Consider the following 24,162-nt stretch of genomic DNA (forward strand, 5'->3'; position numbering starts at 1 on the left):
CGTGTGTGGCAGCCTGAACTACTGCCGTGCTATACAAGGCTGTGATCTCTGCAGTGTTTTACTTTAAGGACTAGTATTTACTTTATCTCTGTATTCATTCCCATCTAGTGCTTGGGCAATGTTCTCCGTCCCCACATTTTTTTGTCTTATTGTCCAGGGGGAGGTACCGCCCCCTCCCTTGTTGTGCTTTCCTTCCTACCATTGTATCTTTTTAGTTTCATGGTGCTCCCTACACATGTATTAATAGTTGTATAATCACACTGTCCTGCCTGGGGGTTGGGATGGCATGTTCCTCCCTTCTCCCTTGTTGTTTACCTGCAACAATAAACTATCAATCAATCACTCAACCAAGAAAACCGTCCCGAGGCGCAGACCTTCCCTCGTGCAGCGCCGCAGTGCCAGCAACGTTGCCAGATGATCGTGGCAGGCTCCTATATTTGCCGATTTCCAACCCTCAAACTGTCTCCTCCACCCCTTTAACTGATTTCATATAGAGTTATCGTTAAAACGGTTAATCAGTGGTGTTTCTTGGCAATAGTTGGTCAGAAACAGATAAAAAACGATGCAGTGAGTACGACAATCTGGCAACGTTGAACGCCATGGAGGTAGAATTGGTGGAGTCGACACGGCCCGCTAATCCCTTTCATTGAGGTGAAGCCGACGAACTGTCAAATTTACGGCCAAAAGATGGGTGATTCCCGGGCCTGGCCGAGCCCATTAAGAGGGAGCCTGGCCTGACAACACCTGACACTTGGCCGTAAAAATGATAACTCAGGCGGATTCACTGATGTCGTATCCACCAATTCTACCTCCTTGATGTAAACACTGGCACGCGGCGGGGAGGCAGCGGAGGAAGAAGAGCTATAGAGAAGAGCAGCTGAGAAGAGGGCGAGGGAGTGTTGAGGAAGAGAAGAGGACGAGGGAGTGTTGAGGAAGAGAAGAGGACGAGGGAGTGTTGAGGAAGAGAAGAGGACGAGGGAGTGTTGAGGAAGAGAAGAGGACGAGGGAGTGCTGAGGAAGAGAAGAGGACGAGGGAGTGTTGAGGAAGAGAACGAGGGAGTGTTGAGGAAGAGACGAGAAAGCAGAAGTGTGTGTGTGGCGGGAGGGGTCGTCGAGGCGTGCGTGTCGTGTCGGTGTGAGGCGAGTGAGTAGGCCGCCGCCATGCCCGTGGGTCCCGATGGCTTCCGCGTGCCCACCGTCACGGAGAGCGCCGCAAGCAACAAGCTGGAGTGGGTGAGTGCCGGGGGGGGGACCATTGCTATCCTGGCGGGCGAGAGGCAACTAAACTACAGTCGGTGCTTGTCTAGTTTTACACCCATCACCCTGTGGAGCAGCGAGTAGCGGCCTTTTTTTATTATTGTTTTCTTTTTTTTGTGCCCTTGAGCTGCCTGCCTCCTTTGTTGTAAAAAAAAAAAGTAAAGACTAATACAGCGTTTAGAGAATCACGCCCTAATTCTTGATGCTTGTGTTTCTGTGACAATCCAATCAAGAGCTGCAAGGAGGGACAGAGGCTATGTATTTTTACCTATTTTCATTTTACTCAATCTATTTACTATTTTGGAAGTGATACGTTAGGTTTGGTTGGTCATTAGTTTTCTCTCTTTTACTTCAACCTGCTTGGCTGCTTGCAGGTGACAGGGCCGAGCCAGGACGACTACAACCGCACCTTTGTGATCAACGATGAGGACCACACGCTGGGGAACGCCCTCAAGCACGTCATCATGCAGAAGTGAGTGCAGGGCATGCTTGTGGTTGTTAGTGTGATGAAAGGCTGGACACCACAGGGAAAAGAAGGAACTGCCCACTGGTGCTGCTGCCATAAATGATTGATAGAGTAGCCAAAAGAAGATTGGAATTCATTGGAGAAGTGTCTTTGTACATCCCATTGAGCTGGCCTGCTATGGTGTGGCGAGGCAATGTATGATCAAACTCATTACATCCTTTCTGTCTATCAGGAGGGAGCAGAATTTTAAAAATTACTAACCTAGCTACTTACTAACTCACTTTAGGTGTCACACGTGGTACACTCAACTGTCAATGATTACTGTGGGGTGCGTGGAGGCCATTGTCCAATGTGTCTGTCCTGGCAGGATTTTTCAGAATCTGAGTGATATTTTCTGGATCTTGTGTTAGCTCACTGGGCAATGGAGTGTAAGCCACATCTATCTTAAGACCAAATCAGTCGCATTTATGCCTTGTATAAGGCCGGGTGTAGTGCAAGTGCTGTAGTGAAAGAGACTGGTGTGGCTCAGCGTACTGTTGAACGATGGCTCCAGCGTTGCCGTGCCGCAAGTGATGATAAGACACCGAGTCACTTACCTGGTCTGGTTGGCCCAAAAAAGTGTGTCAAAAAACACTGACTGCACTGAAACGTGACTTGAGCATCAGGCCTACAAGTACAGCACGTGAACTAAAAGAAGATAATCCAGTTTTACTGGATAATGTATCTGTTTGGACGGTGTCTCATTATTGTAAAAAAGACCTTGGTCTCTTCACAAACTGCAGCTACAACACCGCTGCTCACTCCACGTCACATATCAGAGAGACTGTTTTGCCAAGAAATTCATTCAGTGGCCCTCAGAGAACACACGCACCATACTGTGGAGTGGTGAGAGTGTTTCAGTGTATCAGGAGCACAGTTTGCTAAAGTGTGTAAGCCAAAAGGATCAGAGATATGACTCAAAACATTCTGTGAAAACTGTAAAACACCCAGACTCAGTTATGGTTTCGGGAGCATTTTCTTATCATGGCGTTGGCAATTTAGGGTTTTTAAAAGGGAAAGTCTGTGAACAGTGAGCGGTACTTAGAACTATTGTATGACAATTTAGAGGAGTGCTACAAGTGTAAGGCAGAATATTTTGTCCAGGATGGGGCTCCCTGCCACACAAGCAAACAAGTAAAAGAGTGGCTTGAAAATTGTGCTCTGGACAATATCAAGGACTGGCCTGCCAACAGTCCTGATCTTAATCCAGTGGAAAACTTGTGGTCTGTTATGAAAAACGAGATCAAGAAAGAGGACACCAGTTCATTGCAAAAACTGAAAGCAATGATGCAATGTTGCTTTCAATCTGTACCAGCTATTATGGTTAAAAATAAATTCTTGACTCCTGAAACAGTAGTACAGATCTTTGGTCTACACAAGGCTGGATGCCAAGTTAAGTAAACTGTCAAGTAAGTTGGCTTTAAGGATTCTGAGGATCTGAGTGAGGTGCCTCAAAGAACTTTACCCAAGAATTTGATGGTTCTTAGCCCGTCCGCTGCGATTTGAGCAGATATGGCTTTCACCGGTAGCCTGGTAACATAAACTCCCAGGTCTTTCTCTGCCTCTGTAGTGGATAGTGGAGTGTTTCCCATGTGGTATTGGTATGCTGGATATCCCCTCCCAAGGCTTATTATGTCCTCTCTCTATCCTGTGACAGACACACTGGGTCTTTATTTACATTCTGCTCACTCTTCTTCGTCTATCCTTACTGTGGTACGGAAGCCTTGCAGTCCAGAAATGAGGTCAGTTTTTGTGGGTGGTGCCAAATGCATATGAACTCTTGAATAAACGTTGTTGGGCAGCATCAGGTTTTGTAGAATGGCTGCAGCTGAAGTCCTGCTGATGAGACATAACATGAAAAATCGAGAAGACAATAGTTATTATCATTATGATCAGTGGCTGTTTCCTGCAGACAAAGTGGAGTCAAAAAAAGCTTAATGATCATGATTAGCATTCTGGTTGAAGTTAAAAATAACCTAGGTAAATCTCTCTTTGTCCCTTTTAGTTGTCTCTTGCACTGTGTAATAATGAGCCATGTAATCTTAACTCCCTAAGCTCAAGGAGTAATTATCATCATCATTTCATTTACCGTCCGTTTTCACTCTTCCTGAGCAGTTGGACGTTTTATGGCTCTCCTCCATTCTACTCTGTCTCCTGCCTGATGCTCGTCCAATCCCATCAATGCCAAGTCTTCCTGTATACACCTTCTCCACATTTTCCTAGGTCTACCAATTGGTGTCCTTCCTTCTACCTCTAATCTCTCCAAACTCCCAGCACTGTATCCTTCCCTGCTCTCTTTACACGTCCAGACCATCAAGGGGTAATATTAACAACAATCAAGTAGATACAACATAGAGCTCCTCCCACCCAAATCTCTTCTCATTCCTTTTAGTTAACTCATGACACAGAAAACCATGTAATCTTAACTTTCAAGACTCAAAGAGCAATATCAGTAACAGTCAAGTGGGAAGAGACTCACATCAACTACTATTTCCAAAGCCCAAAAGGAAGATCAGTCGGGCTCTTATGAGTGGTATTTCAGGTTCATGGTACAGAAGAAGGGTCAGACTCAACGTTACCAGATTGTTGTACTCAGCCTCTTATATTTGCCGACTTCCAACCAGAAACTGTCATCCCCACCCCTATAACGAGATTTGATCATAGATATCATTAAAATCAGTAATCATTGGTGTTTGTGATGGTCATGAGTCAGAAACCAGAAAATACGATGTCATGGGTTCGATAATCTGCCATCGCTTGTCAGACTACTGGTAAGGTCATAAAGCCACCCCAGTAAAGGCCCAAAACACCTTCGAAAGCTGTGTCGATTATATGTGCTGGGCCGCCTTAACCCGGTAGCAGCGGAGATCATGTTTCATAATGGTCCCTCCAAGCAAGAAAAATGAGAAAAAATCACCCCTCACACAAACCATTTCATAATATATATCAAAGCATTTGTGATCAGTTTATGTATCATCTATTTTGGGGGGGTTATATCATGGCACATATTTGGCCCGTCGCTGCTACTGGGTTAATGTTTACAAATATGGCGGGCTTTTTTTTCATTACAGTTTCCTTTTTCTTGAACTTTTTCCTCTACTGGTAAAAAAAAAAAAAAAAAAAAAAATCCCCTCATCCTCGGCAGCCCGGCGGTGGAGTTCTGTGGCTACACCGTCCCCCACCCCATGGAGAAGAAGATCCACGTGCGGGTGCAGACCAGTGACACGCCGGCCCTGCAGGTTCTCCTCCAGGCCCTCAAAGACCTGAAGAAGCAGAATGAGGAGGTCAAGAAGAAGATTGAGGTGAGTGATGGATTGGATCTGTCTGGCGTTCACACCAAATGAATCAGTCGCTGAGTTGATGAACAGTCTTGGTGGCTATGTGACTCTCCATTTATGAGGACATTTGTGTTTTGTGTTAGGCCTATGCTTAATTTTTTTAAGTGTGCTAGTATATCCTTACTACCTTACTTTTCATTTTATTTATTGTTATTATTTTGAGTCGGTTATTTTGCTTCAGAAGTTTAATTTTTCAGTAAACAGTGGAACCTCGGGAAATAAGACACCATGGGGCCAAAGAAGGATAGTGATCGCAGCAAAGTGAAAAGAAAAAAGAACAGAATCATGGTAGAGGTGAAGAAAGAAATCATTGCCAAACATGAAAATGGCGTTCGTCTTGCTGATCTTGCTGCTCAGTTTGGCATGGCAAAATCAACAATCTGTACCATTCTAAAAAATAAAGAGACGTTCAAGGGAGCCAATGTTGCAAGAGGAGTGACAGTTCTTAGTAAAAGATCACAGACGATTGAAGAAGTGGAGAAAATGCTGCTGATTTGGATAAATAAAAAACTGTTAGCTGGTGAGAGTGTTACTGAGGCCATCATTTGTGAACAAGCAAGGCAACTGCATGATGACCTGGTAAAAAAATGCCCTGGTACAAGTGCTGATACTGATGTTTTCAAAGCTAGCAGAAGCTGGTTTAACAATTTTAAGAAAAGAAGTGGCAGACTTAGTGAGGCCAGGCACGGGGAGGCCGTGAGTGCGAACCAAAGAGTTGCTGAGGGATTTCTTCCCCAGCAAGTGTTTAATTGCAATGAAACTGGTCTGTTCTGGAAAAGAATGCCAAAGAGGACACACATCACCCAAGAGGAGGAAGCATTGCCAGGACACCAGCCAATGAAGGACAGACTGACTCTTTTGCTGTGTGGAAACGCAAGTGGGGACTTCAAGGTCAAGCCATTACTTGTGTACCACTCGGATAATCCGAGGGTGTTTAAGAAAAACAATGTGATAAGAAGTAAATTGCCTGTTATGTGGAGAGCTAATTGTAAGGCTCGGGTAACTAGGCAATTTTTTATGGAGTGGGTCCATGAAGTCTTTGCCCCAAGTGTGAAGAAATACTTGCAAGACAACAGTTTGCCGCTGAAGTGCCTCCTGGTGATGGATGATGCACCTGCTCACCCTCCAGGCTTGGTGGATGAGTGGGTGGAGGAGTTAGATTTCATCACAGTGAAGTTCCTGCCTCCTTACACTGCTCCTCTAATCCAGCCCTTGGATCAGCAGGTCATTTCAAACTTTAAGAAGCTTTACACCAAAGCACTTTTTCAAAGGTGTTTTGAGGTAACCTTTGACACAGAATTAACACTCAGGGACGTCTGGAAACATCATTTTAATATTCTTCATTGCTTAATGCTCATTGACAAAGCCTGGCAGCAAGTGACTTACAGGTCCGTGAATTCGGCCTGGAGGATATTGTGGTCGGATTGTGTTGCAGGCTCTGACACTAAGGATTTTGTTGTTATCGATGATATTGTGTCTCTAGGTAAAGACATGGGCTTGGAAGTTAACAGAGAAGACGTGGAGGAGTTACTAGAAGGGCACAAAAATGAGCTCAGCGTGGAAGAAATGGAACAACTTCAGAAGCATCAGCAAGAGGCCATTTTGGAGGAAATGTCATCGGAGGAGGAGGAAGGAAGGGAGGATGTCCCTAGTTCTTTGATCCGCAAAATTTGTGCAACATGGGGTGAGGTGCAGAGTTTTGTGGAGCGACATCACCCTGATATAGCAGTAGCAGGCCGCAGCATAAACACTTTCAATGACATTGCCATGTCTCACTTCAGAAACATTTTAAAATGTAGACAAAAAAAAAATACATTGGACAAATTTTTAGTAGGACAGAGGCCCAGTGAGTCCCAAGCAGAGTGGAGTGGTGCTAAGGGACAGAAAAGAGAAAAGGAAGAAACCCCAGAAAGACAGTTACCTGATTGGTTTTATGGAAGGGGATTCCCCTCACAAATAATAACATCTCTTCCCTTTCCCATCCTCACCACCTTCCACTCACGCCGTCAACTCTCCTCCGTGCGGGTACGGTGAAATTGAATTCAGTTTTCATCTATATTTTATAGATCTGTTTAGTATTGTATTTATCTTTTTGCATTAGATTTAATGATTTTCATTTGTTTTGTGTTATGAACTTGTGCACAAAGTACTGTTGTGAAAATGTAAGCAATCATCCGGGGTCCATTTACATTGATTCCTCTGGGGAAAACAGCTTTGGTTTACGAGCCTTTTGGGTGACAAACGGCCTCCAGGAACCAATTAAAATTTGTGAACTGAGGTTCCACTGTATCTTGTTAGTTTCATTTATTAGGTGTAGATCTGGACATTTTCTTACTTTTTCTCTTTATCCTGGTGGAATGTTTTATTTGAATGTATTTTGAATGTTTGTACCATAGCTGCTGCTATTCTGATTACATTCTGTGCCTTGTATCTTTTTAAGGATCAGTGTATCAAAATTGGATTTCAAATATATGCTATGATCAATAAACTTCCACAAAGTGTGCACACAAGCAGTCATGTCAGTGACTTAACATGACTCCTCATGGAAACAGTTTATGGAAGAGTCCATACTAAATAATGTCTCCATTCATGGACAGTTACATAGTCAAGACTCACTGTGAATCTACTTGATGTAATTGGGGACATTCTAATTGGAATTTTGGCAGGGGCAGCACTGTGCCACCCAGTCCCTCTGTGTAAAGTAGACGGAAATGCAACGCCTCTCAGCTGTCCTCTAAAAGGGGTGTGAGGGAAGTACTGCAGTATTTCATGAAGATAATTCAAATAATTTTATATGACAGTATAGCAGTGAGGAAAGCATTTTTCGCCTTGCTTTATTTCTTTAAAAACAAAGGCATTGTTGGGAAAACCTGGCCACTCCAGCTGCTTCTCACCACCCATTTGCCAGGCCCAAAGAAAGGTAAGTACAATCAGGCTTCCGGTCATATGCCTTCCATGATAATGTAAATAAGTGAGTTTTAACGGAGTCGGTTTCATTTTTGCCGAAACTACCTTCAAACTTCCACCCATTTACAACATTAGCATGGACGGCATACCACTGTAGACCTAATTTTACCCACCTTCCTTTGGGCATGATAATGGGTGACAGGAACCAGCTGGGGTGGCCAAGTTTTCCCTACAATGACTTTGTTCTGAAAGAAATTGAACTAGGTGACCAATGTTTTTTTTCTGCTACATTTTCATACAAAATAATTTGAATTATCTTAATGAAATATTGTAGTACTTCTCCTCTCAGCCATATTAAAGAACCAATTGAGAGGTATTGCATTTCCACCTCCTTCAGGCTGAGGGAGTGAATCATTATTAGCTACACACAAGAGTAACATGATATTACTTGAATAACACTTTGTGTGATGGCAGCACACTGACTTGAGTTTTGACAGGGGATGCTTGCAGCCTATGTCGATCTCAAGGTGTTCAATTTAATGCATTGTGAGGCACTCCAGGATCTCCTGCAACTCCACAGAATTCCTGCAAGGGACCATTGGTTTGCTCACTGGCCTGTCTTCTGGGTCTGCAAGTGCTGTGAAGTGTGTGGGGTACTTATTGAGCTTCTTTCCTGTGAACGCTGGAGTGAGGCAGGACAACATCAGAACATTGCCGTACAGGGAGAATCGTTTTCACCATACACCCCCGCCCTTTAGGGGTTAATGGAGTAGGCTGGTAACTGGCCTTGAATTAGTCTCACAGAGTAGTTGCTGGTTTGACTCAAAGTCATTTCAGCAATATCCAATATTCTGCATAGTCATTTCTTACCAAAGGCATCAATCTGCCTTTCCAAGTCCCCATTTAGTGTCCATGTCTCACAGCCATAGAGTAAGACACAGCACAAGCGACTTGAAGATCCAGATCTTTGTCCTTCTACACAGGATATCAGCAATGCCATACACTTGATCTGAGCAAGTCCTTAACACTGTGGGCCAGGCCAGCCCACTGTAAGACGTTCTGGTGAAACCCACCATTGTTCTGAACTATGCTACCAAGATATCAGTGTCCTCACCACACGTATGAACAGACTGTTGTACTGTTCCATCAAGCCTCCAAAGACCTGTCTTGGCCCAGGAAACCTTGAGTCCCAGGGGCTTTGCTTCCTCATGCAGTGCCTAGAGAGCCTTCACCAGGACCTCCAGTGACTCTGCAAGGATTACTACATCAGGACACCTTGCTCCCAAAATTGACCTATCTTTCGGCAACTCTTATGCAGGAGCAGTGAGTAGCGGGCTTTTTTTCATTATTGTTGCCTTTTTATTTTGCCCTTGAACTGTTTCCTCTACTGTAAAAAAAAAAAGGCCAAAACAAGTCCTAGTAATTCCAACAGATGCTCCAGAACGACTGATCCACAACTCTACCTGATACCCAGTCCATACAAGTGTTGAAAAGTCATGGGACAAGGACACAGCCGTGGATCACTTTTACATTCATGGGAGAGAAGTTGGACAAGCCCCCCAAACACCAGTGAACTTCAGTCCCATATAATGTAAACCAATCAATAGGCCAACAGTTCTTGCAGGAATTCTGTGGAGTCGCAGGAGATCCCAGAGTGCTTTGTAATATGCTGAATCAAATGCCTTCTTGAGATAATGGGTTGCAAGGATTCTTTGTTGAAACTCATGTCAAGGATCCACTATAATCTGTTTCATTTCATGTGTCCATCAACAAGGCAGGAATTTTGACATATGTTGCACCTGCACATTTTTAGTTTGTGAATACATGAAAATCAAATGTTGTGATAGATATGCAAGCTACTTTTTCAGTAATACATTTGAATGTTTATGTAGACAAAAAAAACAACTTATAAATCCCAAACATACTGATTTGCATCGATAATCTACCATACAAGCACATGAAAGACAAGCTTGTATCCAGCGGTATAGTAAGATTATACTCGAGCGATCAATGTTTTTTCAAACGCCTATAATTACATGCAATAAATTAACAAAATTCCTTATATTTAGACACTTGCAGAACCAGATGGCATCTTATGTACCTGAAAAGAAATGAACTAAAGGTATTTCAAAGGCCATAGGTCATTTGAGTATGATTTGACTATAATGCTTTGTACAAGTTTGTCTTTCGTGTGCTTCAATGGTAGATTATCAATGCAAATTGGTATGTTTGCAGTTTACATAAGGGGACTTGAGGGTTCTTTGTATACGTAAACATTCAAATATATCACTGAAAACAAATAGCTGATCTTCACACAGTCACGAACTAAAAATGTGCAGGTGCCACATCTACGTTCATGAGTGGACAGATGGAATGAAACTGATTATAGTGCCCGTACGGGACAAAATCGGGGAAACTACTTAATGGGTGGTTGATATTCTTTACTTTTTATTCATGAATTTTTACTTTTTCTTGTAATCATGCATAACTTGCTCAATGAATGTAAATTCAATGCTTGTAGTATACTATAATACCTTTTAGTAAAAACAAATAAAAAATATTCAGTTTATAGGCAGGTGCAAGAATGATGTCTTTTACAGACATGTTTGGTTCACAAAAAAACACACTGCACAGCAAAAGTGTGTGCGTCTACTCTGCACTACTTTATCCAGGGAACTGTTGATGCTTTGGTCTGTTGACTTGAGCTGGATTCCTCCCAGCAGTGGCTGGATCAATAACCAAGTGAATAAGGACACTGCTGATTGGCTGCTGGCAGGCAGACATTGGACTTATCCGTCGCCCAACACATTAACCTAGGTTCAGAAAATATTCATGTTTCTTTACTAGCTCATCTGTTACACAAGAAACGACTATTTTCTGAACCTAGGTTAGTGTTTTGAGCAACAGACGTCAGATGCCCCGCCCGCCCAGCCAACTCACAGCGTCCTTACTTACCCGGCTAGGAGCCAGGGATCAGGCTAAAGTGAATGGACTATAAAAACTTCTCTACTCTCTGCAGCTGCTGCACACCACTACCCAAAAGTGTCTATCCAAACACCACATACCTAGAAAGACACACCTGTGTGGAGGAGAGACATTCATTCTGATCCCCACAGTGAACCGTCAGCCTTCTCTGCTGGCTTGGTGTTGGGGCCAAGACTGGGGCTGCTGCATGTCTGTAAAAATTATCTTGGGGAGTCACAAAAATTTTACCTTGGCTTAACATTTCTAGACTTTTTTACAGTAACAGAAGCAGCTACAGGGCAAAAACAACAGAAAAAAGGCCCACTAATCACAGATAGTTTGAGCCACCATAAGAGAGGGCCAGTATTAATTTGTACTTCCTTTTTATGACTCATTCTGACGGCGTTTGTTTTGCATTGCAGGAGGCGGTGCAGCGGTACAGGGAGGCCCACCCCCCGCCAGACACAGAGGCAGACTAACCCTGAACAACCTGTAGGCAAGGCATCTCTCCTAAATAGTTATAATCATGTTACGGTTTCTCAATAAAATGCTGCAAAAGTGTCTTCTTTGATATTTATGCCCACTTAAAGTTTCATTATTATCTGAGCTACCAATTAGAAAATGTTCCTGTTGATCCTCATGCTACTTCAAAACTGAGAAATTATTATTATTATTATTGCTATTATGATTACTGAGATCCATGAAAGGGCATTATGTGTATCAAGACGCCTCTCCACCCGAAGTTGACCTCTCTTTTGGCTACTCTTTACTTTTGTCTATTATGGGAGTGGCAAGTAGTGGGCTTTTTCTTTTGTTTGCATTCTTTTTGTTGCCCTTGAGCCGTCTCTTTTGTTGTATAAATAAAAATAAAGTCAAGGGAAAATAAATAAATGCTATCGACCCTGCCTCCCCTCTATGAGCAGACATAGATAAGAAAAACAGATTACAAGGACAGTAGAATAAGAACATTAACTCTTGGACAGCATTGGAACTATAGGCTACATAGACAGTCCAAAATTCAGTCAGTCAGTTAAGTATGGCAGAAATATAACAACACTTCCAGATTGCAGTATAATCTATATATAGACGATAGTTTAAACGTCCATTATGTGGCGTAAGTACATTTATGCTACGGTCCTAAGGTTGGTAGTGACTATATAGAGACAATTAATTTTTTGGGAGCTACTCTTCAAATACTGCTGCCGTATAAGGGTTAAAAAAAGCTGGAACAAACACAATACCTAAATTACCAGACGGGTGTTAACTTTTGCCCTGATATTAGATAGGCAGCCAGACTTAAAATAAAAATGCTCTTGAACTTTTTCCTTTACTGTAAAAAAATAAAAATAAAAAGTACAGAAGAAATATACTTAATGAAGCACAAAAAAACAGTGGCTTGAGGAGAACCTGTTGACCTAATTGGCTACATTTCTCAGTTTTTTTTTTTTTTTTTTTGATAGTGGAATGCAGCGATGATGGGGGTACAGGGCAGGGACTGTGCTAATTATTTTTAAACTCCGCTGAAGACGTGAAATGCACATAATTTTCAATATGGATGTAGGTGAAACAAGAATTATTACGATCACATCACTGTACCTTCAACGTGATCTTTTTTTCTTCAATTTTCTCTTCCTCTCTTCTCTCCTTTCCTTGTGTGCCTTTTCTTCCCTCCTCCTTTCTCTAACTTTTTTTCCTCAATTTTCTCTCCCTCTCTTCTCTCCTTTCCTTGTGAGTCTTTTCTTTCATCATCCTTTCTCTAACTTTTTTTTCCTCAATTTTCTCTTCCTCTCTTCTCTCCTTTCCTTGTGAGTCTTTTCTTTCATCCTCCTTTCTCTAACTTTTTTCCTCAATTTTCTCTTCCTCTCTTCTCTCCTTTCCTTGTGAGTCTTTTCTTCCATTCTCCTTTCTTTAACTTTTTTTCCTCAATTTTCTCTCCCTCTCTTCTTTCCTTTCCTTGTGAGTCTTTTCTTTCATCCTTCTTCCTCCTCCTCTCTAACTCCCTCTTCCTTCTTTAATTCCTTCCCTTCTCAAACCCTTTCCTTTTTACTCCTTTCCTTCCCACTCCTCTCCTCACCTCCCTTTCTTTCATCCACGGCGTAATCTGCTTCGAACACAGACTCGAGCTAAGGCGAGACGGTTCGAAACAAGGTATTTTGATAAGCGACAATAATATAGAAGATGAGATAGTAAAAACACCTTCAGTAACGTTGATTTAACCTCCGTGCGAATAAATATATCAAAATCACGGCCATTAGTTGGTTTATACAGTATTATTTGTTTTGGTATGATAGATTTAGCGCCCCCAAAACTGATCATTTCAATGCGCTCAGAACAAGGTTGTTGAAAGCGGCGATAATGTCAAAATGCGATCGTACATAAACATCTTCAGTAACGTTGAATCTGTGCAAATAGACGTATCAAAATTATGGGCATTGGTTGGTTTATAAAGCATTTGTATTGGTGATATATTCCGTGGGGCCAGAACCTTTTCAAACTGCTGACTAAGATAATAAATGTCTGGAAATAGTCACGCTGAGCTTCGAAGCCATGGAAGAATCAGTGGTTCCCCAGCCCGTCAGGAAGGCAGTGTTGCTTGAGCCGTGCCGAGGGAGAGAATTAAGTCACAGATTACGAGAGAACTTAAGTGCGATTGTGCTTGAGGTGCTTGCTGTTGGTGCGGCGAATCAAGGAAACGAACGTGAGTAATGTTTTGGTAGCCTATAAGCAAGAAGATAGACCTTGGTAGCGTAGTGCGTAACAGAGGTGGGTCTCGCCAGCTAGGAAGTCTTATGGCGGATTGGCCCTCGCTCAGCACGAGAATATGGCGTTCCCGATACCTGTGTAGGGCAAAGATTCGGATATTTAAGTCCCTTGTGCTCGAGACATGGACATGGGAAGGGAGGGGAAGAGAAATGGGGAAAATGAGAATGAGAAGTGAGGGGAAACGGTGATGGGAAGCTGAAAGGAAGGGAAAAGGGAGACTGAGAAAAGAGGGGAAAACGGTAATGGGGGAAGGGAAAGAAAAAGGGGAGGATAGGGGCGAAGGGAAAGGAAGGGGATTGACGCCTCTGATATAATAAGTGTTTAGCCTACGCAGAATCACCATCGAGATATCGCTGGAGTGGCTGTCAAACCGGCGACTACCCCGTGAGGCTGATTCGAGTTCTATCACCTATTCGTGAACGCTATAAAAAAATACAGAACCAGACTCGCATGATTCACAGGCATTAATAGTCCACTAACAGTTAGCTTATAATCACACTGTGTACTGCCTGGGGGTTGGGATGGCATGTTCTTCCCTTCTCCTTTGCTGTTAACTTGCAACAACAAACTATCAATCAATCATCAATCATCTTCAGACGTGTTTTTATGGGTAGAATTGTGAACTTTAGGCTTACAGCAACGCTCATAATCCCTCCCTCCAGTTAAGCTTATTTACGGTAGCGAAGATTTATTGCATTCTAACACTATTCATTATCTATCTGTCCATCAATCTATAAAGCCTATCTATGAATCTATCTAAATATTCGTTTCTGTCTTGTATCTTTTTAGTTTCCTGGTGCTTCTTACACATGTATCCTTAGCTGAATAATTACACTCTGTACCGCCTGGGGGTTGGGATGGCATGCTCCTCCCTTCTCCCTTCTTGTTTACTTGCAATTATAAACTATCAATCAATCGATCTGTCTTCGTCTGCCTGTTTGCTTCTAAATCTATGTCTCATGTGCCATATAGCTACGGGGGTCCTATAGGGTGAGCTTTACCACCCAGAGAAAACCTGACCCCCAACTCCTGCGTATGTGATTGAGGGGAAAAATTGTAATGAGCTAACTTTTATTTATTTTTTTACGGCAAAGGAGACAGCTCAAGGGCACACACACACACACAAAAAAAAAAACTAACAAATCCCATCTTGTGTTTGTATTTATTTATTTATTTATTTTTTTTTTTTTTTTGCAACAAGCCTAGTCAGGGGTTTGTCTGCAAGACCAGCCATCCCCTTGTGTTATTTTTTACAACAATAGATATTTCAATTCAATTCAAACTGTGTGATTATGTTTATATAGGTACTTGCCCCCCCCCCAACCCCCTCCGCTACTCACCCCCGTGGTTTGGTGCCCCCTCCTCTTCCTCACCCCCTTGGCTTGGTTCTCGCCCCTTCCTCTCCTCCCCCATGGATTGACCCCCTTCCTTCCTCTCCTCCCCCCTTGGCTTGGTAACCCCCCCCCCCCTCCTCTCCTTTCTCATATAGTTTGATCTCGCATTTCCTTTACCCCCCATTTATTCTCTCTCTCTCTCTCTCTCTCTCTCTCTCTCTCTCTCTCTCTCTCTCTCTCTCTCTCTCTCTCTCTCTCTCTCTAATTTCATTCTTTTTTCCTCCCATTATTTCTTTTTCTCTCCTTTTTTTTCTCTTCCTGTCTGTCTCTTTCTTTCTTTCTATATATTTTTTTCATTCTCATTTTCTTTCTCTTTCTTTCTCTTTTTTCTTCCTCTTACTTTTTATCTCTCTCTCTCTCTCTCTCTCTCTCTCTCTCTCTCTCTCTCTCTCTCTCTCTCTCTCTCTCTCTGTCTCCCCCAGCTGGGCACGGACACCAAGGCCAACTCCGCTGTTTCCTTTGTTTCGGCCGGGTAGCTTCGAGGCATAATTAACAAAACTAACTCATTTCATACACACACACACACAATATAGTTTCACGTGTGGCTACTATTTCTTTCCACGGAGTTATTTAGAGCATTCACAGCCATTATTTCTCTTGTTTTTGTTTACGCCCGCCGGCCCGTGCCCTCCCCTAGGAGGACAAATCAACAACAACAACAACAGCCCACAGATTTTATTATGACATATATTATATATCTTTTTTTTTTACCCCTACAGACTTGCTTCGCACACTTATTAATGTTATAAAATTTCCTCTCGTTATTATTTTCTTCCACATACTTATTTTGAGCATTCACCGCCATTATTTCTCTTGTTATTGTTTTTGTTTACGTCCACAGATTTTATTATGACATCTATTATTTTTTTATCGTCATTTTTTTTTACCTCTGCAGACTTGCTTCGTGCACTTAAAGCCATAAAATCTCCTCATATTGTTACTGTTTTCTTCCACATACTTATTTTGAGCATTCACAGCCATTATTTCTCCTTATGTTGCTTTATTTTCTTTAACAAACTTATTACATCAAGTATATTTTGAGCATTCACAGCCATTATTTCTCCTTATGTTGCTTTATTTTCTTTAACAAACTTATTACATCAAGTATATTTTGAGCATTCACAGCCATTATTTCTCCTTATGTTGCTTTATTTTCTTTAACAAACTTATTACATCAAGTATATTTTGAGCATTCACAGCCATTATTTCTCCTTATGTTGCTCTATTTTCTTTAACAAACTTATTACATCAAGTATATTTTGAGCATTCACAGCCATTATTTCTCCTTATGTTGCTTTATTTTCTTTAACAAACTTATTACATCAAGTATATTTTGAGCATTCACAGCCATTATTTCTCATTATTGCTCTCTATTTTCTTTAACAAACTTATTACATCAAGTATATTTTGAGCATTCACAGCCATTATTTCTCCTTATGTTGCTCTATTTTCTTTAACAAACTTATTACATCAAGTATATTTTGAGCATTCACAGCCATTATTTCTCCTTATGTTGCTTTATTTTCTTTAACAAACTTATTACATCAAGTATATTTTGAGCATTCACAGCCATTATTTCTCCTTATGTTGCTTTATTTTCTTTAACAAACTTATTACATCAAGTATATTTTGAGCATTCACAGCCATTATTTCTCCTTATGTTGCTTTATTTTCTTTAACAAACTTATTACATCAAGTATATTTTGAGCATTCACAGCCATTATTTCTCCTTATGTTGCTCTATTTTCTTTAACAAACTTATTAGCTACATCCATTATATATTTCTCATCGTAATTTACCGCCACGGGCTTTATTTCACACACACACACACACACACACACACACACACACACACACACTTTAATTTCTCTAATGGCTATACTACGTCTTTCCACAGACTTATTTAGAACATCCACAGCCATTATTATGTCTCCTATTTCTTTTCTTTTACTCTTATTTAAATGGGTACCTGCTGGTGATAACCCGGGGGAGGTAAACAGGTAACGCGGATGTCACACTGGCCCTGTATCTCGAGGTAATGCTCTAGGGGCGATGTGACGGAGATGAGCACCGAGGCCACGCGCAGCTATAGAGTGTGCCCCCAACTTTACCTTTACCTTCATATCTAACAGCTCTAAAAGGTCTTTGGCAGCATGTTGTAGCCTATTATTATTTAATCAGGACACCTCCCCTCCCGAAACTGACCTATCTTTCGGCCACCTCTCTGGATTTTTTTTAGGAGCAGTGAGTAGCGGGCTTTTTTTTTTTTTTATTAATGTTTGCTTTTTGTGTGCCCTTGAACTGTCTCCTTTGCTGTAAAAAAAAAAAAAATCACTTACTGCAGCAATGTTTCTCAAGCTTTAGTTATTCAAGGCACGTACGACTATGCACGTACATAGACATATGCGCGTTATTTTCCTGTTTTTCAACTCGCCAAATGATAGGTATTTTGTCATGTTTCATCACTCCCACGCACTATTTTCAGTTAATTCTGGAATGTACTTCGTTTTAGATATGAACGCATTGATTTTCTTATCAAGTAGCTCTCAAAATGACATGTAGCCTTCGGTTGTTTTGTTCCATGACTTCATCACTGACATCCTTCCAATCAACACGCCTTACTGTTGCGTCATTTGGAAGCCCACGCGTCTTTTCCTCGTTTCATTTATTTTCAGTCATGTTAATTGCGTCACTGAGGCGCAATTCCACCGAGGCAACACAGGCAACAACATGTTGCATACGACTCGCCTGGCTTTCAATATTTTTGTTGAATGCAACTTTTCTCAAGGAGATACGTACTATATAGCTACATTGTTTAAGACGTAATTTCACCGAGGCAACATTTTGGCAACATGTCGCGTGCTACGAACAGTGTCGCCTAGGCCAGTGTGTTTCAGTCAGTTCAACACAAGGCAAGATGTATGCGCCTGTGTGTTAGCAACCGCTGCCAACACGGTGCCCGTAGGACTCGACAAGATTGTGCGTGTTGCCCCGCGTTGCCTGCCGCACCGCCTGTCGCGGGAAGGATTCCACGCTGAAGGCAGCAAGATGGATTAATGCTCTCTCTCTCTCTCTCTCTCTCTCTCTCTCTCAAAAAAAAAGACCATTGAAAAGTTATGACCTTTAGGAAAAACGCTTCTTATAGCTGTTTTTGTGTATTGCAATCATGTTGCGTCACTCCGATAGCTCACAGGATGATATGGCCGGGGGTCGTGTTCTGTTTCATCATTTAGTATAACATTTACTTACATCCTTTCCGTCGATACCACTTGTCATCGCGTCATTTGAAGGCGACCGCCACTCGCAGCTTTATGGTGCAGTCATGTTGCGTCACTCTTCGACGGTTCACATAATGGTACATATGGTTTTGTTTTATTATTTCATTGTTTACATTCTTCCGGTTGGCGTCGAGGCGCTTGCTATTGCATAATTTGGAAGCGCACGCGACTCAGCTGTTTTTGGTGGTAATGTTGCGTCATTTCTTACTCTCGTATAAAAGATATTGATTTATAGCTACTCTTTCTTCTTCTTCTTTTTCTTCTTCTTCTAATTATTATTATTATTATCATTATTATTATTATTATTATTATTATTATTATTATCATTATTATCATTATTATTATCATTATTATTATCATTATTATTATTATTATTATTATTATTGTTTTGTAAGATAGTAAAAATTAAGGTGGCTATCGACAGTATGACTCTAAAGTTGAGACATTATTATGAATTTTTTGAAGTTTTTTTTTTAGCCTTACTGTTTACGAGAAGAAAAATCATAAAGGAAACTAAAATTTGTATAAAGTATAGTTGAGGGCATACGCTATATAGGTGCGCGTGGCCTCGGTGCTCATCTCCGTCGCATTGACCTTTGAGCATGTGATGGGTAAAAATGGGTCTCTCTCTCTCTCTCTCTCTCTCTCTCTCTCTCTCTCTCTCTCTCTCTCTCTCTCTCTGTGTGTGTGTGTGGAGATAGTCTAGAGTTGATATTTATTCTCTCTCTCTCTCTCTCTCTCTCTCTCTCTCTCTCTCTCTCTCTCTCTCTCTCTCTCTCTCTCTCTGTGTGTGTGGAGATAGCCTAAAGTTGATATTTATTCCATGTCCTTCAATCTTAATTTTCCTTGTAGATTTGCATATTGCCACGTATATACGAAGGTACACACACACACACACACACACACACACACTGTATTGTCTCCCTTGCTCTTCATTATGGTTATTACTTTTTTTTTATTTTGTTTTCATGTTTTCCTTTATTCAGCGAAGCAATTTTTTTTTTTTTTCCATTTTCTCGAACGTTTTCCACCTGCTAATATGTCATCTCCAACTTGCATTTTCCTTCATTTTATTACTCCAAGCGCACATTATTTTTCATCCTGTATTAACATTTGCCATAAGGTACATTTTTTCTTCTTTCGTTTTATTCATATCATGTTTAACGTTTTTATCATCTATCATATCTGGCGCACCTCCTTAATCTTTTTTTTCATATAATTTCTTGCATATATATATTTTTTTTTGTCTGGGGAACGTTTTTCATCTTAACTACACTTTTTAACACGTTTCGTCATTCTAAATCATCTTCAGCATTTATTTTTCATTACTTTTCACCAGCTTTTTCGTATATTTTTCTTCTTTTTCATGTCACGCGAAGGGCTCTCATCTCAACAACACTTTTTAACAATCTTCATCATCTCGTATATCATCTCTATCGTCCATGTTTCATTACTTTTCACCAGCTCTGCCGTATAAGTTTCTTCTTTTTCATGTCTCGCGAAGGGCTCTCATCTCAACTACACTTTTTAACAATCTTCATCATCTCGTATATCATCTCTATCGTCCATATTTCATTACTTTTCACCAGCTCTCTCGTATATTTTTCTTCTTTTTCATGTCTCCGCGAAGGATTCTCATCTCAATTACACTCTTTAATATATTTCACCATCCTGTATTAATCCTATCGTACATTTTCCTCACTTATCATTTCTTGCATACTTTTTTTAACACCTTACAAAAACAGTTCATCACCTTGTATCATCTCTAACTTACATTTTCCTTAATTTTCACCATTTCTTGCTTACATTATCACCTGACAACAACATATTTCATCATCTTGTAACATTTCTCGCGTATCTAATTTTGTCCTTACTTTTCAGCATCTCTGCCGCACATTATAACCATACATCAACATCATTCTTCATCTTGTGTCATCTCTAGGGTACATTTTCCCTAACTTATTACTACCATTTCTTGCTTTCATTACCACCTCACATTGAACACTCGACTTATTACGTGGCAGTGCAGTGAAAGGCTTTAAGTTTTTATTTTTATTTTTTTTATAGTCGGTATTCTCTCAGACCTTCCACCTCCTACATCAACTATTTCCAAAGGCCAAAAAAGAGATTAATAGGATTTTCATGAAACGCCTACGAAAGCCTAGTCAACATGTGTGCTTGGAGGCGATGTGTAAGAATATGGAGGTGCTGTTGACGGGGGCTCATGCAGGCAGGCTAGCTTTTTTCCTCTGGGTTTCCTTGGCGACAGGTGGAGGAAGGCGTGTGTATACGTGTGTGTGTGGGTTGAGGAGGTAGAATTGCCTGGAACTCGCGTCATTGATGATTCTTAAGGTCGATATTATAAGACACCTTCGCTTCTCACATCAGCTATTTCTAAAGGTCAAAGAGGGGTCAGTCGGGTTCTAATGAGTGTTTCTGTAGGTTCACGTTACAGAGGAAGGGTCACACTACCACCAGGGTCACACAACTACTCCTGTAAATGCCCACAACTCTTACGAAAGCCCTGTCAAATATGTGGTCTTCGGCGTCGAAATGTCTGATAATACAACCCTTACGTAAGTCACTCATAACACGTCCGGTCTATTTTAGCCTTCAAATGTGTGTTGCGTCTATATACAAAGTGTTTAGGAGGGAATATCACCTCTTATTTTCCTCTTCACTGCTCTGAGTGTGTGTGTTCCAGGGGTATAATTGCTTAAAACTTTCACTGTATTGATGTTTTAGCGTAATGAGAACTTAAAGCATTGCCATAAGTCTATTTAAACCTTCAATCGTTTGCTTCGTCTATCAGTAAAGTGTGACAAAATGATGAGTTATAATTACCTGCAACAATAAACTATCAATCAATATAATTCTTTGGAAGACGCATGTTTGGTGATTCTAGCCTAGTAAAACACGCCAGACATTACCATATTAGCCTATTTTGTCCTTTCAACATGTTATTCGTCTATTAATAAAGTGTTATGTAGCAATTTTATACTTCCATTCTCCTTTCTAACGGCTGTATGTGTGTGTCCAGGCGGTATAATTGCCTGGAACTCACTTTAATTATGTCTTTTTTTGTAATCAGAACACGTACGTCATACATAATCATTAGTTAATATCATGTCCTATAAACGTGTAGGCTACGTGTTGCTTTTGTCAAATAAAGAGTGTGACAAAAGTAAGCTTTGTAATTGTTTGGAACTCTCATTATTGATGGTTTTGGCGCAGTGAAGGCACGTCAGGCATAACCATTAGTCGATCTATTCTTTCAAACGCATGCTTCGTCTTTTAATAGTGTCCAAGGAGGAAACTACCGAATATTTCTTTTCCTTCTCGATCTCTCGTAAACATCTCGATCATTCCTTTCCATTCTTTATATTTCCTTCTCTTTCTTTCCTTTCCTTCTCTCTCATTCCTTTCCTTTCCTTCTCGATCTCTCGTAAACATCTCGATCATTCCTTTCCAGTCTTTATATTTCCTTTTCTTTCTCTCCTTTCCTTCTCTCTCATTCCTTTCCTTTCTTTATCTTTCCTTATATTTCCTTCCTTTCCTTTCACTTCCTTTCCTTTCCCTTCCCTTCCCTTCCTTCCTTTCCTTTCCCTTCCTTCCTTTCCCTTCCCTTCCCTTCCCTTCCTTCCTTTCCTTTCCCTTCCTTCCTTCCTTCCTTCCTTCCCTTCCCTTCCCTTCCTTCCCTTCCCTTCCTTCCTTCCCTTCCTTCCTTCCTTTCCCTTCCCTTTCTTTTATAGCTGGTGGGTGCATGTCTATGTTGGACTCCTGAAATGCCCATTATAAACGTATTTAGCGCAAATAGAACAAATCACGCGTATTTATCAACTTTTGTCGTGTAAACTTGTGCTTCGTCTAATAATAACAGCTTGTAGCAAGGATAATATCAAAACTTTTAGCCAGTAGTTTCCCCTAAGCTGGGAGGATGACTCGTTAAACCGTCGACTCTATTATTCCGCATTTCTATTTGTGGACTTCCCGGCCGATGGAAAACTGAAGATAAATAATAAATGACGATGCTTTGCTGTTGGAAATAGATTGTCTTGCGGTATGACTGGTAAAAATACTTTGTGAGTGTAACATGTCCCGTTGGAAAGAGGGAAAGAGTATGCGATTTTAGCTTCACATCATAATACTGAGATGACTGATGAATGATAGTATTTTGATATGTAACTTTTATGCCTTTTAGAACTACGAGCATATATAAATCTCTAGGGGGAAATAGATTTAGTGATATATCATTGTATTTTGAAAAGTAGCGGCTGGGTTGAATGTGCAAGTGTCCTTTCCTGTCCTTTCCTTTCTTTTTTAATTTTTATCTTTCCTTCTCTTTCTTTCCTTTCCTTTCTTTTTTATATTTCCTTCTCTTTCTTTCCTTTCCTTCTCTTTCTTTCCTTTCCTTCTCTTTCTTTCCTTTTCTTCTCTTTCTTTCCTTTTCTTCTCTTTCTTTCCTTTCCTTCTCTTTCTTTCCTTCTCTCATTCCTTTCCTTTCTCTTTATGCTGAAAACCGATAATAACGAGGCCTTTAATGTGAATTTTGTAACACTATAAGGGTTTTCGGCTATTAGGAACTCGTGTCTATCTCAAAAAGGGGGAATGTAGAGGGATAACTATGATATTTCGAAATTCCGCGGATTACATAGAGAGTCCACCCACGTACATTGCTCTTGAGGTTCTTTATGCAAAGTTAACATTGAGGTAAAACTTGTAGTAGGCCATGAATCAAAGCATGCGAATGTCTATAAGGGGAGTATAGATTAAGTAGTTAAGTAGGAATAAAAGGGATAATCTCTTCCTATATTGCTTCTGTAAAATAAGTAGGCTGGAATAAAGCTAGTATAGACTTTAAATCACCATATAAATAGGAATAAATTGGACAGTAGGGGCAGTTTAATTAGTGTCATAATTCCTAATCATGTGGGTTATATTGGAATAAGACTTGTAGACCTCAAATCACCATATAACTAAGAATATAAGGACAATACAAGTGTTTTAGTGTAAAAATTCATAATAAATGGAGATAAAACAAGTGGACAGCCCTTGGAAGTTTCGCGGGGTGCCCAGTTAATATAATCATAGCCTCTCCACCCATAAAATAAGTATTGGAATAAGACTAATAGACCACAAATCACCATATAACCCAGAATATAAGGACGATACAAGTGTTTTAGTGTAATAATTCGTAATAAATGGAGTTTAATACTAGTGGAAATCTCGCGGGGTGCCCAGTATAGCCTTTCCACCCATAGAACAAATACTGGAATAAGACTAATAGACCTCAAATCACCATATAACCAAGACTATAAGGACGACAGTAGCATTTTAGTGTAATAATTCGTAATAAATGGAGATTAATACAAGTGGAAATCTCGCGGGTAGCCTTTCCACCCATAGAACAAATACTGGAATAAGACTAATCGACCTCAAATCACCATATCACCCAGAATACAAGGACGACAGTAGCATTTTAGTGTAATAAAAACAATAATTCGTAATAAATGGAGATTAATACAAGTGGAAATCTCGCGGTTAGCCTTTCCACCCATAGAACAAATACTGGAATAAGACCAATAGACCTCAAATCCCCATATAACCAAGACTATAAGGACGACAGTAGCATTTTAGTGTAATAAAAGCAATAATTCGTAATAAATGGAGATTAATACAAGTGGAAATCTCGCGGGTAGCCTTTCCACCCATAGAACAAATACTGGAATAAGACCAATAGACCTCAAATCACCATA

At 40.7% G+C, this 24,162-nt stretch overlaps 2 protein-coding genes across 10 annotated transcripts in view; both read left to right on the forward strand.

Moving 5' to 3' along the window:
• The first annotated feature begins 817 nt into the window (after positions 1-817).
• LOC127002700 (DNA-directed RNA polymerases I and III subunit RPAC2-like) lies at positions 818-11,530 on the forward strand. 8 transcript variants are annotated; one of them, XR_007756424.1, is made up of 5 exons: positions 818-1,233; positions 1,632-1,729; positions 4,908-5,064; positions 5,298-7,125; positions 11,394-11,530. XR_007756424.1 is itself a non-coding variant. In XM_050868762.1 (5 exons), exons 2-5 carry the CDS (start codon positions 1,162-1,164, stop codon positions 11,448-11,450), a joined length of 384 nt encoding a protein of 127 aa, XP_050724719.1. In that variant the 5' UTR covers positions 818-1,000; positions 1,052-1,161; the 3' UTR covers positions 11,451-11,530. The 8 variants fall into 8 exon arrangements, 7 of the variants coding, with proteins under 7 accessions (XP_050724719.1, XP_050724717.1, XP_050724721.1 ...); XM_050868762.1 differs by lacking the exon at positions 5,298-7,125 and having other exon boundaries at positions 818-1,000; positions 1,052-1,233; XM_050868764.1 differs by lacking the exon at positions 5,298-7,125 and having other exon boundaries at positions 843-944; positions 1,052-1,233.
• Positions 11,531-13,565: 2,035 nt separating this feature from the next.
• Positions 13,566-24,162, forward strand: part of LOC127002701 (E3 ubiquitin-protein ligase HUWE1-like) — a 92,158-nt gene continuing 81,561 nt past the window's right edge. Inside the window, exon 1 of one of the 2 annotated variants that reach the window (XM_050868768.1) lies at positions 13,566-13,669. The gene's annotated coding sequence lies outside the window, so the exon portion shown is untranslated. Of the gene's footprint in view, positions 13,670-18,418; positions 18,484-24,162 lie in introns of those variants that run through there. The other variant, XM_050868772.1, reaches the window with a different exon arrangement.

The sequence above is a fragment of the Eriocheir sinensis genome, chromosome 24, assembly GCF_024679095.1.
Source record: "Eriocheir sinensis breed Jianghai 21 chromosome 24, ASM2467909v1, whole genome shotgun sequence".
Lineage (NCBI taxonomy): Eukaryota > Metazoa > Arthropoda > Malacostraca > Decapoda > Varunidae > Eriocheir > Eriocheir sinensis.